General features: G+C 44.3%; 1 protein-coding gene across 6 annotated transcripts; it reads left to right on the top strand.

Annotated features, from left to right (window-relative positions):
* The first annotated feature begins 4,301 nt into the window (after nt 1-4,301).
* Nucleotides 4,302-14,004, top strand: YPEL5 (yippee like 5). 6 transcript variants are annotated; one of them, XM_048938124.1, is made up of 6 exons: nt 4,302-4,420; nt 6,537-6,669; nt 6,780-6,844; nt 6,956-7,096; nt 11,146-11,318; nt 11,900-14,004. In XM_048938124.1, exons 5-6 carry the CDS (start codon nt 11,178-11,180, stop codon nt 12,122-12,124), a joined length of 366 nt encoding a protein of 121 aa, XP_048794081.1. In that variant the 5' UTR covers nt 4,302-4,420; nt 6,537-6,669; nt 6,780-6,844; nt 6,956-7,096; nt 11,146-11,177; the 3' UTR covers nt 12,125-14,004. The 6 variants fall into 6 exon arrangements, 4 of the variants coding, with proteins under 4 accessions (XP_048794081.1, XP_048794082.1, XP_048794083.1 ...); XM_048938125.1 differs by lacking the exon at nt 6,956-7,096; XM_048938126.1 differs by lacking the exon at nt 6,956-7,096 and having other exon boundaries at nt 6,537-6,844.
* Nucleotides 14,005-17,751: the final 3,747 nt, after the last annotated feature.

The following is a 17,751-nucleotide window of genomic DNA, read 5'->3' as shown; positions in this document are numbered from 1 at the left end:
CCCAGTTGTGTTTGCTGACATGTTGCTCACGGGCGTCCATGGTGAGTCACTGCACACCAGCCTCCCCCCAGTCAAGAGCCACCATCTTCATTTCTCAGCAGCTAATGACAACTATTAGTAACCATGAGCTAACACAGATAGCAGTACGTGGGCTGCCATTGGAAGGCTGCATGGCAGTGCAAAATGGGTTGTGGGTGCATCGCTGCCCCAGGAGTTAGGCAGGCAGGCAGCAGTGTGACACTTCATCAGCCAGCAGTGACCACTCATGGTGCCTGCAGAAATCAGGGGTAATTAACAGGCACAGGAAACTCACCTGCATGACAAATGGTTTCAGTCTGCTCTCTCTTCAGGTGCAGAATTGAAATTGTTAAAAAGAAAGCTTTTCACCATGTTTTGGGCAGACTCTGACCTACTTATTTTTAATCTATCGCTTGGCTCCGTCATTTTGCTTTGCTGTCCTTAATCCTGAGCTGTTCCTTTTGTTTCATCAGCTCACGATTTTTGCGTGTAGGCATCTCTGGATTAATCTTCTTGCTTACTATTTTGGGAGAAAGTGCCCTGCATTCCTCTGCTCCTCTGTGAGGAGCACACTATCCTCCAAATAGAAATATTTACTCAGGACTTTTGTGACCTGGAGAAATCACCTCCCTTGGCTCACAAGTGGTTTCTGCATTGTCTACACAACAACTTTACAACTTTGCTTCTTGGCATGAGGTAAAAAGATAAACAAAAGCAACAGACAAACCCCAGACCCCAGCAGGTTTGATTACCAGATTTGAGCTGTCTGGAAATGAAAAGTATGGAAGGGCTCAAGTGAGCTTGCCACTGAATTGGTACTGGGGAGACTGGAAAATAAGAAAACATGGGACAACTGTGTCAAGTTTAATGGCATCCTAGTCCTGCCTTCTTCAATCTGCTCTGCTGGAGTGTTTCTTAATTTGTTCTGCACTATCTAAAGCTGGATCTTCCCAATATGAATCAGAATCTTTCCAAAATGCACATACTTTGTGGACAAAAAACTATAAGGGACCAACCTGTGGTAAGAAGTCTCTCTCTTGTAATTTCTTCAGTTTACACTCAAGATTCCACCAGGTCAAGGGCTGTACGTCAGGGCCCTGAGGGCACTCAAGAGTGTTAACTATCCTGAGCATCCTCACCTGGATTCAGCACCCACCCTCTGTGCCCGGCGGCTCCATTTAAGCTCTCCATTGCCACTTTGCTCAGTTTTTGCCTAAACTATTTTGTAGATGGGTCTGCTTTTAGCGTGGCCTTTTGGGTAAGCCTCAGCATCCCTCTGCAGGTAGCCCTCCTCCTGAAGGACCCCACCAGGTGTTTAATGCAGCTAAAACCAGTTCTGGCTCTGTTTCTTTTTGTTCCTGTATGGAGCCTGGGCCTGCTTTGTTGTTCCCAGCCTCTGGGGCAGCTAATGGACCTTGTCACCACTATTTCTTTCTGCTGGCTATTTTCAGACCTTGTGGGACTGCTTGTGCTGAGATTTCCCTTGGCTCCTGGTTTGTGTGCCCTTTGGGAACAGTGGCCAGTTGCTAATTTCTGACAAATATTTTGGAAGCAAGCTTGCCCTCATTTAAGTCAAGAGAACAAGCTAGTAATCTTTGTAGGGAGGTCCAGCTATTTTTGGTGCTTCACTTTATATTCACTCAAGCAGAGCTATCCACATGCACTTGCAGATATAGGCCCCATGAGGAATATGTCTACTTATAGCATACAGTTCCTCTTTCTATCTTAGGGTGGAGTTCACGTAAGATGACAGTCCTTCTATTTATTTATTTAGTCTGCTGAAGTTTTCTTCAGCTCTATCTTCTCCTCACACCTGCAGTTTGCTTTTTTGAATGCTGTTGAGTTAACAGAGGCAGGGAATGGCAAGTAGTGTGTGAGTAAACACAGGCTATGTGTTTGTCATCTTCATGGTGTGCATTATAAGCCTGACTGTGCTCTGAGCTGTACTAAAGCATGGAACGTGCTTGGACGTGCAGAGGAACAGATACCCTTATGCTGCATGTTTACAAGGAACCCTTAGTTTCACTAACTGGCCTGTAAAGTCTCCAGTTTGCTGTGCTGGTTATCTTCTCACCTTGTGGTTCTGTACGATTAATGCATCTGAACACAACAGGCATAACACACAATTGCAGGTATGCTGTCTTTCAGAATTTAGCATGAGGTGGATGCTGTTCTTTTCACATTGTGGCTTTCAAAGGCTAAAATGTAATAATTAGACTGGTTAGTTAGTCCAGTCTAATGAGCCTTTTCAATGCACACAGGGTTTTAACACGGTACCTGTGAGAGCATTTTTGCTTTTTGGCTATTAGAGATCTAAGAAGGAACAATTGCTTCAACTGGCCTCCCATGTTCCAGTCTGAGGATGGACTATGAGCAAGCCTTTCTTGCCTAAGCCTCTGTATGTGAGTGAGGCACCTGTAAGAGGCCTTTTAAAAACCTGTCAAAACACATTAATAATAAAAATTAGCTGTCACATGAGCAGATGCCCAGAAGCTTGAGTAATAATGATGCAGTGGTAATGGAATACTTTTTCATGCTTTGTTGACAAATCACTTTTTTTGTTTGCTGTGTTCCTGATCTTTGTCCCCTTCAAAGCATGGCATGTCCAAATCTTCCTTTGAAGCTTTTCTCTTTCAGTACAGTGCCTGTGGTGCCCTCCACCTCTGTGTTGGGTATGCCTGCCCCGCATCAAGCTGTCAATGTTGCATCTCAGCTCTGTGCTGAGATGCTGGCAGTGCTCTGACTTTGGAGTAACTCAGGCAATTTTTACAAATCCCCCTGCTAGTCCATCTCTGAGCTGGCCCTGTGCAAGGACGATTACATGGAAGCCGTTTCTTTTGACTTTAGCATCCTTGATAAATGACTTTGTATAATTATCTATGAACAAAAGAGTATTAAATATAGAGTGTGGCTGTCTCTTTTCCTTCAACACCTAAAGCTATGCTTCCTGAACAATGGGGTGGCACTGCTAGAAGACATGATAATACTGAATTAGGTTCAAGACATTCGAGGGAACACTGTGCTGTTGAGTGTAGCTGAAGAGACCCCCCCTAGATCCCTAGTGCTAATGAACAGAAAAGACAACCATCTTTCCTCACTCTCCTGGGAAATGACAAATGTAACAGACTGGTTTGATCTCTTGAAAGATGTGCAGTGAAAAAGAATGCTATAGGAATCAGTCTAGGCCTTGGGTGTGTGTATGTATACATATTCCAAAACTAGTACTTCCCACTGATTATATAAAAAAATGGTGAAGCTGAGTAGCCATTAAAATGTATCCTATTGTATATGTGCTCCCAGCCTCCCTGTGTAGGGCTCTTTCTCGCCCAATCTGTCATTGTTCTCATCCAATGCTCACAAACAATAGCGAGAGCCCCGACCATTTGATGAAGTCAACATGCTCTGGAGTAGGGGCTCTCCCTCAAAATGTTCATCTCCTTTCCGTAGATGGCTGTTCTGATGTGTCTGGGTGTGGATTCTGGACATTTTCAGAAAAGGAGAGATAGGGCGATCCAGTCCATTGACAAGGTCAAGTAGTTATGAGAACCTGTAAGCAGGAAGAAAAATTGCGATACCGCAACCTGAAAGCCCTCATTTCAGTAATCACCATGGAAAACTGAAAAGGGTCACCCAAGGCCAAAACAAAAAAACCTTGCAAGATCCCATCATTCATGTGCTTGTATTCCATGGTGTTAGGAGCCATTCTACTTGGCAAATAGGCTTTCACTGCTGGACAATGCAGTGCTGCTGGTTGCAGTAGTGGCTGGCTACAGGTTGGGTTTTTGCACCTCCGTTGCTCTCCCTGACCACAGCAATGACTTCATTTTTGCAGGAGAGCTTTATGCATTGCCTGGCACGGAGCCTGCTCACTGCCCCAGCTCCTGGCATCTAAATGACTGAGCACGAATTCCAAGTCCCTCTTTGGACATCGAGTTCTTCCTCTGATATGTCTCTCAGATGCTCTGGAATGTTGTACCTAAGAATCTTTTAAAATTGAGGGTGATGGGATAACGAAACTAGATCTGCCTTTACAGAGGGAATGGAGGGACCTCCTCATCTCTGACCCCAATCTTCTGATCTCTGCCCGTGACTCCGGAGGACGAGGAGGAATAAGAGCTCTAACAACCCTCTTTCACGGAGAGATCGCCTCACACACTCCTCAACGTCGGAAAAGACCCCCTCGGCCGCCACCGCTCCCGCCCCGCAGCCCATCACCACAGCGCCCGCCGCCTCACAGCGCGCAGGCGCCGCCCTCAGCCCAGGCTCCGCCGCGGGGGCGTGGCGCTGTGGCCGGACGCGGCGGGAGGGGCGTGGCCACGCGGCGGAGCGTCGGAGCCGTGAGGGGAGGGGGAAGGAAGACACCGGGTACGGAGCCGCCGCCGCTGCCGCTCCCCTCCGTCAGGTAACCGGGGCCGGGGGGCGGTGCCGCGAGCTGCTCGGGAAAGCCGGGTCGGGCAGCCGAGGAAACGGCGGCGGCGGCCCTCAGCGAGGGCTCCGGAATGAGCGGCACCGGCCCTCCCCGTTCCAACACAAAGCGCCGGGCCCCGTTCCTGGCCCTTCGGCCGAGGCCAGTACCGAGCGCCTCTCTGCCGCGGCTACAACTTTCTGTCCGGCTCGGCCACCGGTTCCACTTCTCTGCCTTCCGCGTCGGGACGGCGGCGGCAACTTTCCGCGGCCGGTTCCTGCCCTTCGCCGCGTCGGCCGGCCCCTCCGCGGGGCGGGCGCGGCGGCGGGGCCTCCCGTCAGCTGTTCGCTCTGTTTGTTGTCGAGCTGCCTGCGCTGCCGGCGGCGCCCGGCAGCGGCGCCGGGGGCCGAGCCGGCGGCGATTGGCTATGCGCCGTCACGTGACGCCGGGCGGCCTGGCCCGCCCCCGCGAGGGGCTTTGTGTGCGGCGGGGGCAACGGACGCGCCGCGCACGCGCGGGCTTCCCGCCGCTCAGCCATTTGCCCCTGGGGGCGCCGAGGGGAGGGGGGCTGCTGCGGGGAGAATTCGTCCGGCGGTGCGTGGCATCGCGTAGGTTGGGTTTCTGCTGAGAAAGCGAGGGGGCTTACCGTGTTTGGGAAGGGCTGGGTGACTCTGTGGAGTGCTATGGGCGAAAAAATAGGGTGAAGGCTGCCGTCCGCCTGTCCTGTGGGGCACCGCGCTGCCCTCACCTCTGGCGTGGCAGCGGCTGCAGGCGGGGCTGCGCAGTGCCGTGCCTTAAGCTGTGGGCTTTGCTGGTTCGGCTGTGTGCCCGTGCTTACCCACCAGAAACCTTAAAGCCCAGTTTGGGAGGCAACAACAACAGATTTGTCACTTATTATCTGACAGACTAGCTGCACTTATATGTATTTATGTGTTTAGCTTTCCCTCTGCTGGTAGTCATCACAAGTTCAAGTAGTGTTGTCCAAGCTTAGGTTGTTGTTCATCTTTGTTTACTATCGCTTGACCTATGTTGAAATCTTGAGTTGCTCAGCTGTTGCTTATACAACCCGCTTAGGAAAGGCTTCTCTTAAAAAATAAACAAACAAATTAAAATGTTGTGAAATATATATGTTAGTATTTAGTAGCAAGGTTGTCTTCATTTCATAGCCTCTACCTAGGAGTTTCATAGAGGGTGTGAGAATTTGTTGGTGAGATGCCCTTGAAGTATTGACAGCCTTTCAGCCAGTGGATGTAGTTTGGGTGGAGGTTGTCTTCTCACCATGGTATGCTATATATTTTATCTTTTTTGTATGATTCGTTTTAACCATTGCTGTCTTCTGATGAAGGTTTGTACCGCGCTGACACTAAGGATTATGAGAACGTCTGAATTAGTTTGATTTTCGGAAAGTTGTGGAGTAGATGGAGTGACAAAAAGTCTTTTTGTATACCTGCTGTAAAAGTAAATTTATTACTATACCAGGAAATACAGGTTTCTTAAAACGCTTGAGGAATTAAGAGAGAAGGTAACCAGGAAAACAAGGAGACAGAAATTGTCACTAATCTGTGGGCCCTGTGTAGAGGGGAAGAAGCTTGGCCTGAATCTGGTACCACTTGTAAGATAATACAATATATGTTATCTGGCAAGAGTATTGTGATGATGTAAGTTACTGTGGGGGATACGCTGGGGTACAGGGGCTGTGTGAGGAGCCAGCACCCATCTGTGTGCCTCTGCTATCTGTAAACTTGAAACAAAATCCTGTCTTAGTGTTTGCATACACCGGCATCATGTATGTTAGCATATTTAAGTGCAGTGTCTGCACGAGAAGCTTTCCCTTTACCTGAACAAGCCAGTTTGCAATAGAAAATTACACTGCTATAACTTGCCCAAACAGTTTCGTGGGGCAAGGTGCCTTGTTGTGGGTGGGTGCCACGCACTGTGTCTGGGCACAGTGTTCGTCATGTTGCCAAAGCCTCTTTGGTAGTTTGACTGTTATGTTCTTTGTACAGTTCTAGAGTCGCAAAACGGTTCTAATGAATGTAGCATACTGTTTGAGTTTGCATCTTTTTGCTTTTGGCTACACATGGTGCTTTCTGATAATGAATTGTGCATCTAGGCAGAGGCCAGAGGCCAGGCCCTGCTTGCTTTAACAGTCACAAAAGTCATGTTGGAAGACTGCAAAATCTTGGACCTGCTGGGAGACTGTTTTCAGATGCACCCTCACATGTGAGCAGCAGAAACCTGGGAAGGTAAAGAACAGGCTTTTGTTGTTGTTGTTTTTTTCTCCCTTACTGAGTGATTCTTTTGTGTGCAGTCTTGTGTAGCTGTGCTAAGTGTTTTTTTTCTGTTCGTCTTTGAGATGAGAAGAGGAAGCTTAAGGCCTGTTCCTGAGATGAGAAGATGAAGTTTAAGCATGGTTCTAGAGTAAGTACCTTTTTCAGGCTCACCATACAAAGACAAATGATATTAGTTAGACAAATGGAGAAAGAGGGGCTGTCATAGCTTGGTATAACTAGCAGCTGTTTTCTGTTGCAGATCTGAGATGCGGTAGATGGTGCTGAAGCAGCACTGAGGCTTCTGCAGTATCCGCAGTCCAGCGTGTGCCTGCTGGCTGTCCCAAACACTGATGGTCCTGTGTCTTCATGAGATGCACTCTGAGATGAGAAAACACTGACTGTCAGTTTTAAAAATGTTAATAAAAAACTCTTTCCATTATTTCTGTATTATTTATGAAGGCATACAGATTAGGTACCACAAATACCGGCTGCATAGTGCTTCCAATGTTTGGAGCTCTGCGTACAGATGGTGGTGAAATTTCAGCTGTCAAATGTCAGCTCTTTGACAGCTGTTGCTCAGTGTTGTCAAAATCAACACTTAAAGACAGGTGGAAGTGTGGGAGCACGCTGCAGTAGGAATGCATATAGCACACAGCCACAGCGCTTGTGTTTCCTGTCTGTCCATGCACTTACTGGGAGAAGCATGCAGGCAGGAAATGTTTTATGTTCTGACTAAGGATATGTATATCCAGGTTTGTAGCATCACAGCAGTGTGCTGTCAACAAACCTCACTAGCTAGGTAAGGCTGTCTGTCACTCTGAGTCTTCTTCTAAAGGTGCTTTCAGGGGTGCAAGTTGGTGGAGTTCTGAGTGCTGACTTGGGACACTAAGCATGAAGTGCTGTCACTTCACAGGAGTACCCGGCTCTTTAAATTGTGTGGATTTGACAGGTACTAATGGGATATAAAGTAAATAAGTCTGCTGCTTTTATTTTGGATCCATTAATTTAATGCCATGACTTGTCTTGGGTCATTTGTATGAGGGCAGGATGGCAATGACTTCATCATGGACACATATCCAATGAAGAATGTTTAGTTTGATTTTAAAGAAGGAAACATAGGCCGAAAAGCATTTCTTAGCATCATAGAAGCATAGAATCAACTCTTCACCCTTTGGTTTTGTAAACAACTGAAATTCTGTCCGCTGCTTTGGCAAATTCTGCTGGTTAGCATAATGGCACTGGTGTGATATAGTAGTGTTTCTTTCTGAGGTTGTGAACAGCAATGGAAATTGCCTGGCTCTGCACAGATGGATGTTATTTCCCCTATCTGTAAGGTAAAGTGCAGATGAGTGGGTAGGTGCACTTGTGTGTTTGCCCTTCCCCTGATTGCAGGAACTCAACTTTTAATGTTTTGTTACTCTTTGTTTTTTTGTTTAAGAGAGCGAGCCTTCCACTGCCTGTAGGGATTTCTTTTTTCCAAATCATTCGTGTATGTGTAATCCTAAATAGATGCTGACATCTTTCGTATGAAAAGTGAAAACTATAGGAAAAAGAAAATCACACTTCTTTGTACACAGCTTGTATATAAGGTATACAAGTCCCAGTTCCATTCTCAATAGGATTCCATGTGCTCTGTTTCCATTTTCCCAACTGAAAATTGCTTTCCTTTGGTCAGCTGTGCTGCTGCTGTTTTCTCCAGTATAGAAAGAGAGTAGATGCCCCAGAATTCAGGAGCCTTGGATAAAGGGAGAGCAGCATACTCATCGTGTACCACCTTTGCTGGTGTTACAAATGAATACTGTCATATACTGTATATGTATGTATGTATATTGTCATAAAGAAAATGGGGGAATGAGCCCAAGTTGAAATTCTCTAAATTATATGGGAGAGAAAAGCAGTTCCTTGTTCATTCTCTATAAAAGTTTGTGATCAGATGCAGCATTGGAGACTGCCTCGCCAGCAGTCATTGTCTAACTTTTCTACCTCTTACAGCTGTGAGCAGTAATGTAAAGAGTAATGCAAGGTGACCAGTCTTCAGCTGGATCCTTATCAGGTTGCTGAGATTCTGTAATGATTAAAACAGGGCTAACTAGATGGTTTCTAGCTCTTTCAAATGAAATCTGCAGAGGGGCAGATGAGTCCAGTGGATATTTTAAATGTTAGAAATTCTAGTAGGATTACATTAAATTTTGAATATGTTTCTAAGAGACCGCTTTGTTGTGATGCAGATCTTCGAGGTTCATTTTCTAACCTTGGACACGTGTTTATCTTTTCAAAGAGACGTGTAGTCATTCCGATGCAGCGTGCCCTGGAGAGCTTTCTTCCAGTACCAGTTGGTCTGTTACATTCTGCTGTAACTTCAGCAGGGATTCCCACAGCCTTGTGTTACCATGGGATACATCTTTGTCTTTCAGTTAGGATCCATGTCCCACTGGAACCTTCGTTAGCATTTCATTTCTTGATGAGGTATCTTTCAGCTGCTTGCAGCCATTACCTCAGGAAAAAAGCACCTCTATGGACTCTGATTCCTCTTCCATGGGAACTTCTGGTCAACTAACTGTTTTTAATCCACAACAAAATCAGCATAGAAATAATGATATCCAGAATGGGTAGGGATGGTAGGTGGAGTTGGGCCAAGTGCCTTATGGGCGTATCTGTCACAGTTGCTCTTATTGCTTGTGTTTGTGGTTTCTTCTGGCTGGAGACTTTGATACTTACTTAATCAGTTACACTTATTGTCTGTAGATTGATACTTAAATAAATGGAAGGCAAACGCTGTGTTTTGAGTGGAGTCATAAGGAGTTGCATCGCTACATTCCCATGTCTAAAATGTTTTATCAAACTTAAAACCTGTTCCATCTCTTCTTCTAAGAAGAGCAGTGGGCACTGTATCACCCATAAAGGAAAGTGTCATTCCATTGCTTTGAATGTTCACGTGTCCTTCAGATGAGACATGGAATGCTATGTTATCATAGAGTAGCCTGGATTGAAAAGGACCACAATGATCATCTGGTTCCAACCCCGTGCTGTGTGCAGGGTCACCAACCAACCAGACCAGGCTGCCCAGAGCCACATCCAGCCTGGCCTTGAATGCCTGCAGGGATGGGGCATCCACAACCTCTTTGGCAGCCTGTTCCAGTGCTTCACCACCCTCTGTGTGGAAAAACTTCCTCCTAATACCTAACCTAAACCTCCCCTATCTCAGTTTAAAACTATCCCCCCTTGTCCTATCACGAGCCACCCTTGTAAAGCTGTTCCCCCTCCTTCAATGCTAACCCCTTAAACTTGAAATAGATTTAGTTTAGGTATTTGTGCTTCCCAGAGCGTATGGCATAAAATACTCAACTTGATGGGCACATCTGATGAATTTCCTAATAAACAGCACATTGTTTCCTGCTCTGAAATGTGAAACACCAACAGTGTTCGTATTGCAGTGTGTCAGATTTACTTACACTGTTTCTTTATGCACGGCCATACAAAGCCCTGTTTTCTGAAGCACAAGTGGAGGCATATTTCACTTGTTTGGTCCTTAAACTTTTATGCAATTGAAATGAAAATAGCATCTTCATTTAGTTCCTTTATTGTGTTATCCTTCATTATTTGAGTTTTTGACTGTCTGATAAGTTGCCAAGATGCTTTAATTTTTGCTGCCTACGAAGGTCTGCAAATCTGTGTTACTCACTTTCTAAGCTCTTCTCTGATCAGAGGAGTTGCTCACATATTTTAGGGATGATGTTTTGGAAAGCGCTTGTGTAAATGGCAGTGTTTTGTGTTTAGATTAGACAGCTTTAAGTGTTTGTTCCTAAAGCTGCCTGGTGTGAAGGCTCAGATGGCTAATAGAGGTAAGTACAGGAGCCCAGTATGCTCCAGCAGGAGACAGAAACCTCCTGGATGGTGGTAGTGTGTGGCTGCATATGACAAATGTGCAAAGCATAGGAGAAATGTATTTATAAAAGGCGGAGGGGGAGTGATTTGGGATGATTACACTATAATTGTTTTGGTGACTCAACGTCCTTGTCTGTGCTTCATTTCCCAGTGCTGACTAAGGTGGGTGAGTAGTTGGGAACGTGTACTGGAATGGAATTTCAGCATCATATTACAGGAAAAGAAAGCAGGGAAAAAGTAGAAGCTTTTCATTTTAGCAACTGTATGGTCCAGTAAGGGACTGGGCTGCAAACATCTGCACTGTATTAAATGGCTTGCGTTCATGTTTCCCTTATTTAATGTAATTAGTTTGTATCTGTGTGTGCCATCTTACTGGTAAGGTGGTCACTTCTAGAGAAGAGATTATTGTTTTTGTTAAGTTTGATATTTCTTAACCTGGTGAGAAAGGATGGGGGCAGCCTGTCGTGATGTGCGCAATGTTCAGCGATGTGTGTGGGACTTCTTTTGACTTTGTTTGCTGCAGTGCTTTCTTTATAAGTGTGTGATCTTTCTTCTTGCTTTCAGATCCTGACTATTAACTTACATAAGCTCTAAAAATGGGAAGAATTTTTCTGGATCACATTGGCGGCACTCGCCTGTTCTCCTGTGCAAACTGTGACACCATTCTGACCAACCGTTCGGAGCTCATCTCCACTCGCTTTACAGGGGCCACAGGGAGAGCCTTTCTTTTTAACAAGGTTGGTAAGAAGCTGAGGGTGAACTATTTGCTTTAGAAAAATGACTGTCTGGGAAATGAATCTGTCATCACTTGGCACTGACTCGTAATGGCTAGCAATGTATAGCGTGTCTGTATCCTCAGCCACAGAGCCTTTCTTTTTCTTAGATGATTATTTCAGAAGCATCCCAAGATTTTTAAGAAGCGCACCTTACTATTTTAATTCTGATTTGTGGAAGCAGTGACATCAGTTACTACAGATAAGGCAGATGTAGTACAAGTGGTCCAATCTCGGTTAGTTGTGCTCACTGGGGCCCTCTCACCCAAAGCTGAACGAGGTGCTCTGCACTCATGGACTCCTTATGAAAGAATTTCATGCCTGTCAGTTAAGCAGCAATGGTTGTACATCCTTGAGAAATACATCTTCAAAAGCATTACCTCTTCTAGGCAGGTAGGGCTACAGACTATTACACTTGAGCTTTCAAGTGCCACAAGCTCTTTGCTTTTAAAGCACTGAGAGTCATGCCTATTGTTTTCAAACTTCGCTCTGTTTGAAACTAGACTAATTCTTTCTATTCCTTATTTTCTGTACATCCGTATCAGGTGGTAAATCTGCAGTACAGCGAAGTTCAGGATCGGGTCATGCTCACTGGCCGCCACATGGTTCGAGACGTGAGCTGCAAGAACTGCAACAGCAAACTGGGCTGGATCTATGAATTTGCCACTGAAGACAGCCAGCGCTACAAGGAAGGCCGTGTTATCCTGGAAAGAGCTTTGGTCCGAGAGAGCGAAGGATTTGAGGAGCATGTTCCATCTGACAATTCCTGAAGAGGCTTCTCTCAGGTTCTCTTCATTTGAAACTTAAAGTAATAAAATCAACAAAAAAATCTGCTTACATACACTGTCACCTTAGCATCAGAGTCGGATTCATGGACTACAGAGTGGGAAAGATTGTGAGAGTATTTCAGATGGAACCTTCCTTTCTTTGTTCCTTTATATTTTACTTTCCCTCCAGCAGCTGTTTGTAGAAAGATTGTTTTGCAGTTGCTGTAAGGTTTTTCTCTCTTGCATTTCCATCTGTTAAATCTGAGACAGTATCTGCAGATACAGTGAGCTAAAAGGAAAATGTTGGAAGAATTTTTCTTTTGTTAGAGATCAATGGTTGTTTTTGTTTTTGTTTTTGTTTTTTTTTTTAGTTTGCACAAACTGATGTCAGCGTAAAGTTATTTTAAAATTACAGGTGTTTTTTTAAAAGTATATTCCAATTTTTGGCATAAGATTTTAGCTACTTTTTTTTCTACTCAATCTTTTCACCTGATTTGCTAGCTAAAGTAAAGAGATCCGAATTTGTGCCGAGTGCTAAAGGTTCAGTGTTGGTACAGCTTGGGCTGGCCCTTGTGCCATATTCTTGTTGAGGTTGATTGGTAGCACAGAGCCCATTATTTCTTGTCATTCTTGACCCAAAGATGTCACCATTCCTTGTTTATTTGTGAAGTCCCGGTCACCATAAACTGGTATTGATTGGAAACTATTTTTGAAATAGGGCAAAACTGCTTGGCTTTCTTTTTTTTTAATTTTAACAGATGTAACTTATACCCATAATAATAATAAAGTAGTTGTCTGTTTAGTGTTGCGTTGCTTACAAAACAAAAGCTGTGTTTGTAATGATAAGGATCCACTGAGAAACTCCTGTTTTGGCAGTAAATTTTTTGTTTCTCTACTAATCTCATTAAGTAGACGGGCAATTGCAAACCTTAATTCTTCAAGTGGCTTTCTTCAAACCCAGAACTTCCTATGTTAAACACAGCTGCTGTGTAAAAGAAGACTGCCAGCATGTTTGTTCATGCATCCAGTTCTACAATCTGCATCTTGTGAAAAGATTTAACTGAACAGCTTGTTTTCAAATGCCGCTTCTGGTGGTGAAACTCTTTCAACTTAGTTGAACTCTTTTTGTTGTGGTGTTCACGTTTTTATCTTCCTGGGCAGCATTACATGTCGCCTAGTAGTACTTAGTGACTTGGGTTCCTGCTTTCTTGTAGAGGTCAGCTCTGTTTAAAACAGTGATCTTGCTTGCCTGGTAGCAAAAATGCTCTTTGTTGGCTTTGCTCAAGGGTGCCCAAACACTTTCATTGTCTTAAGCCATAAGTTGAGATCTCAAGGGCTGCAATGATTCTGAATGTTAGATATGTATGATTCATCATCAAAGATGTGTTTATTTTTTTTCATATTGGGTAAATTGTGGTCAAAGTGAAATAGATTACCCACAGGTGTACAGGGAGGAACAAATAGATCTGGCCTCTTGCCTTTCAGAGTGACTTCTTCACTAGCTGCAGCTCCATATCTGAAACTAAAATGTGGAGGCTGACTATGCAGAGTATTTTTAATTTTTTGGGGTTGCTTAGTGGCAATTTGGACACCCCTGACTTGAATTTGCTGCCTACTTGATGCAAAAGTAGCTTTATTATAGAAATGTTATATAGAAGGAAAACAGAGTAGATCACATACCAGAGCTGTGCTTGAATCAAGCTGCTTAAACAGTAGTGTACTTGTGCCTCAAATCAGTTTTTGCACTGAGTACAGTAGTGCCCCATTATCTCGGGTTTTTTTCTGTCTTTCACAAACCCCAGAAGTCCCATTAGCATGGTTCTCTGCAGTACTTTTCTTGTACTTCTGGCATTACAGTACAATAAAGTATGTTTTGTCCTGAATTGGTATTTGCTATTCTTTTTCAGTTGTTTTATTTGCTTGGAGTCTGTCAAGTGAATGTTGTAACCTGTCTTTGTTTCCCTCAATTGAGTAAATTGAGTTTCTTCAGCATGGTGATAAGCTATAGGTGAGCATTTCCCTGAATGGGTTGCAAAAGAGCATATGGTTGGGTTTTGGAAGTGCTAAGTAGTGCTTCAGGCATATCATTTGGACTCTAGAAAGCCTTCAATTTATTGCTGTTAAAGAAAAAAATACAGGAAATTTATCATTTAATAGAATTCTGGATGATGAACTTCTGTTTCTGTCTTTGGAAAACCAGCAAGCTAAGCAGAAGTCCAATTTCTGCAAGAAACGTAGAGCTTTAGCTTACTAAATGGCTTAGGAATTGAATAATTGGGTGTCTGTGTATCTGGAATTGTTTGTGCATATGTTGTGTGCAAATGTTAGGGAGAAGCTTTCTGCATTAGCAGCTGGTCAGACTCAGAAACTAGCTGAAGAACCAAGGTGGGAGATCACTGCAGTGGTGCAATGCAGCCTAGGGCTTATTTGGACTTAGAACAAAGCTTCTGCACTTTGGTACAGTGTTAAACTGAGATGTTAAAGATGGCTTTTCCTGAGCTCTATGATGTGAAGAACACAGTGGAGGTGAACTCATTAAAATGTATGAGACTTGAGTCCATTGCTGTGTTAAAATGGAATCTGAGAAGCTTTGGATTGCCTTCCGCCTCTGTGCTGTTCCCATCTGTGCCACCTGGGTGGCTCTGGGAGTGTTTCCCCTCAAATTTTGGTACTTCTTCCTTGAGATGCTTAGTGTGTGAGTACAGATAACATAGGGGACGAGGTGATTAGTTACAGCACTGCCAGCAACAGAGAAGATGTTGTTTGTCTGTAGTTGTTATTTTGTAATAGGTCATTAGCCTTATATTGCCACATGAGGGATGGTGACAGCACACTGTAATCCCACTGTGTATGAATGAAGACCTTGGGATTGATACTTTGAGTCTTTAGTTTGGGCAGAAGCTTAGGCTTCAGCTTGGGCTAGCAATGGTGCCGTAGCTTTTGCTACCATTTCATCCTGTAGTTGCTGTTTAGGTTTACCCCAAGGTTGCTGACTGCTGTTTCAGCAGGACACAGCTTGGGGAAGATGAAAAGTTTGGATGTTGTGTTTGTGGACTGAAAAAGCATTTTAATTAGGTTTTCTATGGATATTCAAAATCACTCTTGAGATGGCACGTGAATCCATGAGTGAGAAAAAGCAGCGTGATGCTGGGCTGTGAGCAGGCTGGCATAGGCTGCTTCTTATTGGGCAAACTTTTTAATAGGAAGAGAACATCAGCTGTGATGTTGCAGCAACATGTAATACTGTGTTGTGTTTCCTTCTCAGGCCTCCATTCACTCCTTTAACAGAACAGTGGTGGAAGTCCACTCAAACTGGGTTCCTTGGGGATCTTGAGGCTTTGTACTTTGTACTCCCTTGTACTTGTTAGGGGTGAAACATTTCAGATTTCCCTTGCTTGCTTGCTTAGAACACTGATTAGGATTGCTCTCCGTTGGACAACAGGTTGATGGTTGGACTGGGTGATCATAGTGGTCTTTTCCAATCCTAATGATTCTATGTTTCTAGACCCTGTTTTCATAGGGCTTTGAAGAGCTATGTGATTTAGAGATGCCTTTCTTCATAAGCTATAGATGAAATGGCATAATGCATTCTTAGTTTCATTGTTACTTCCCATTATACACTTCACTCTGGTGTAAGGATTTCTCTTTCTATGTCTTTTTTGGTGTAAGGGGTAAGAAATAAGGGGAGAAATTTGGTCTCTGCCTGCCTGTCTTCTGGTTGTTGCTGGTAAATCTGCTGGCAGCCTAGCACAGCCTTTTGCTCCGTGAGGACCTTGCTGGAAGGGTAAAAGAGGACCTCTGGATAAAAGAGGAAGGAAAATGCTGGTGTTTGGGATTCAGGGAAAGTGAACCTTGGGCATTGTAGAGATCCTATGGTCCCCTGAAAAACAGTGAGTGATGCTGAATTTAAGTTCTGTTTCCCTTCAGACCTCATTGAACCCCGTAATAGGAAGGAAAGAAGAACCAGAGTGGAGTTTCTGGCCTTTCTGTTTGGGTGAATGAAGCTTCAAAGCGAGCTCTGTTTTTGTTCTTGTTATCTGAAGCATTCAGTGTTATCAGAAATGCATTCTTCAAAAGAGAAGGAACAAACGATGCTATTTATTTCCTAAGTATGTGAGAGGGTCAGACAGGTGGGGCAGAGAAGTTCTCAGACCTTATGTTCTGACTCAGGCTGTGAGAGAGATGTGTGATGCCTAGCATCAACATACACTGATGTTCACTTCTAGAACTCACTGAAATGTACACCAGGGATTTTTGCTTTGTCCCTTTGAAAGCATTTGATTGGACTGTTGCAAACACGTACAGGTGTGAATCTCCAGTATCTCTGCGCCTTCCTTGCAGAACAAGGACAGTTTAAAGATCTGAGGAAGTGCCTGCTTTTGCCAATGTTAGGAGTCAATTCTGGTATTACTATACCAGCATGAGAGATTAGTCGCTTCATTTCAGGAGGAGTCGATGCGTTGCCTGTCCCATGCCTGCCTGCTGGGGAAGCATTAACTTAGTGATGTGCCCAATAAGCCTCCACTCTTGGGATGAGGTTTCTTAATATGATTTCTACTGTAGCCAAAAGTACATCAGAGAGTGATGATTTAGGTCGTGAAAGTAGAGCACTCAAAGCACCAGCTTTCCAATGGATTGGGCAGCATGTGGTTACCCTGTCCCTGCATTGAGATGGAACATTTTAAGACATAATGGCCCATCCCAAGTTAGATCTGCAGCATAAGAAATGTCAATTCAAGTAATGCTTGGTAAAATTATAAACAGCTGAAAACAGAGTTGTGTATTGAAAAGTGCCAAGCAGCCTTAATGTTGTAATTACTCTTTGCACAGACCTTTCATTTTGCCAGAAAAAATGGGATGAGCCCAGCTGCAACAAGTGCACCCGTTTGGACAGAGGGATGGAAAACTGCATTTTTCCAGAGACCCAAACAAGGAGTCCTTGCCTGACATTTCACCTTGTTGTTTTGAAACAGCCTAGAGGTCTTTAAGATGAATGTGGGACTGTTTCTGTGGCTCCCTTAACAGGTAAAATACTTCTGACTACTCTGTACTTTGATTACCAACTCCATCCTACCTTTAGTAAAATCCTAAGCTGACCCAATGCAGCTGGTGGGGTGTGATGGAGGTGACAGAATTAATTTTCAGGAGAGGCAAACAGTGACAAGGATCCCTGCACAGAGCTGTTGGTTTTATTTTCCTCTCCCACCCTGAAGTTAATAGAAAAAGAGATAGCTGCAGCTGAGCACTGCAGTATACTGCAGTATACTCCCTTCGCTGCTTGCTTTATAAAGGGGTGTTTTGCTCTTGTCTGATAGCTGCTGTGGCCAGATTGCAGAAAGGAATGACAGCCACTGATCTCAGCTCTACTTTGTGTATGGCTTTGGTCACATGTCCATAAGGGGTGAATCCAATTTCTCTGCAGAACACTGATGTTCCACACATCAGCTCCGTTTTTAAGATGGTTGTTGTCAAGGACACGCTGTTGCCTTCCCTTCTGAGAAGTTCTGTGAGCTGACCCTTACAGGGAAGTGTAAACTCAGCTCACTGCCAGCCCACATTCTGGGAGCAGCTACACCCCAGCCATCTGCATTAGCCCTGAACTGCAGTGTACAGACTGCAATGGTCAATGG

This window comes from Lagopus muta, chromosome 2 (genome assembly GCF_023343835.1).
Source record: "Lagopus muta isolate bLagMut1 chromosome 2, bLagMut1 primary, whole genome shotgun sequence".
NCBI lineage: Eukaryota > Metazoa > Chordata > Aves > Galliformes > Phasianidae > Lagopus > Lagopus muta.
Note: the sequence above shows the minus strand (reverse complement) of the source record. Positions and strands in the feature narration are given on the sequence as shown.

What these genes read in the sequence shown, in the direction of transcription:
- YPEL5 (XM_048938123.1), top strand. Translation starts at nt 11,178, where the DNA reads ATGGGAAGAATTTTTCTGGATCACATTGGCGGCACTCGCCTGTTCTCC. An exon ending in GAGCCTTTCTTTTTAACAAG is followed by an intron (nt 11,319 to 11,899) that starts GTTGGTAAGAAG and finishes CATCCGTATCAG; the next exon opens with GTGGTAAATCTGCAGTACAG.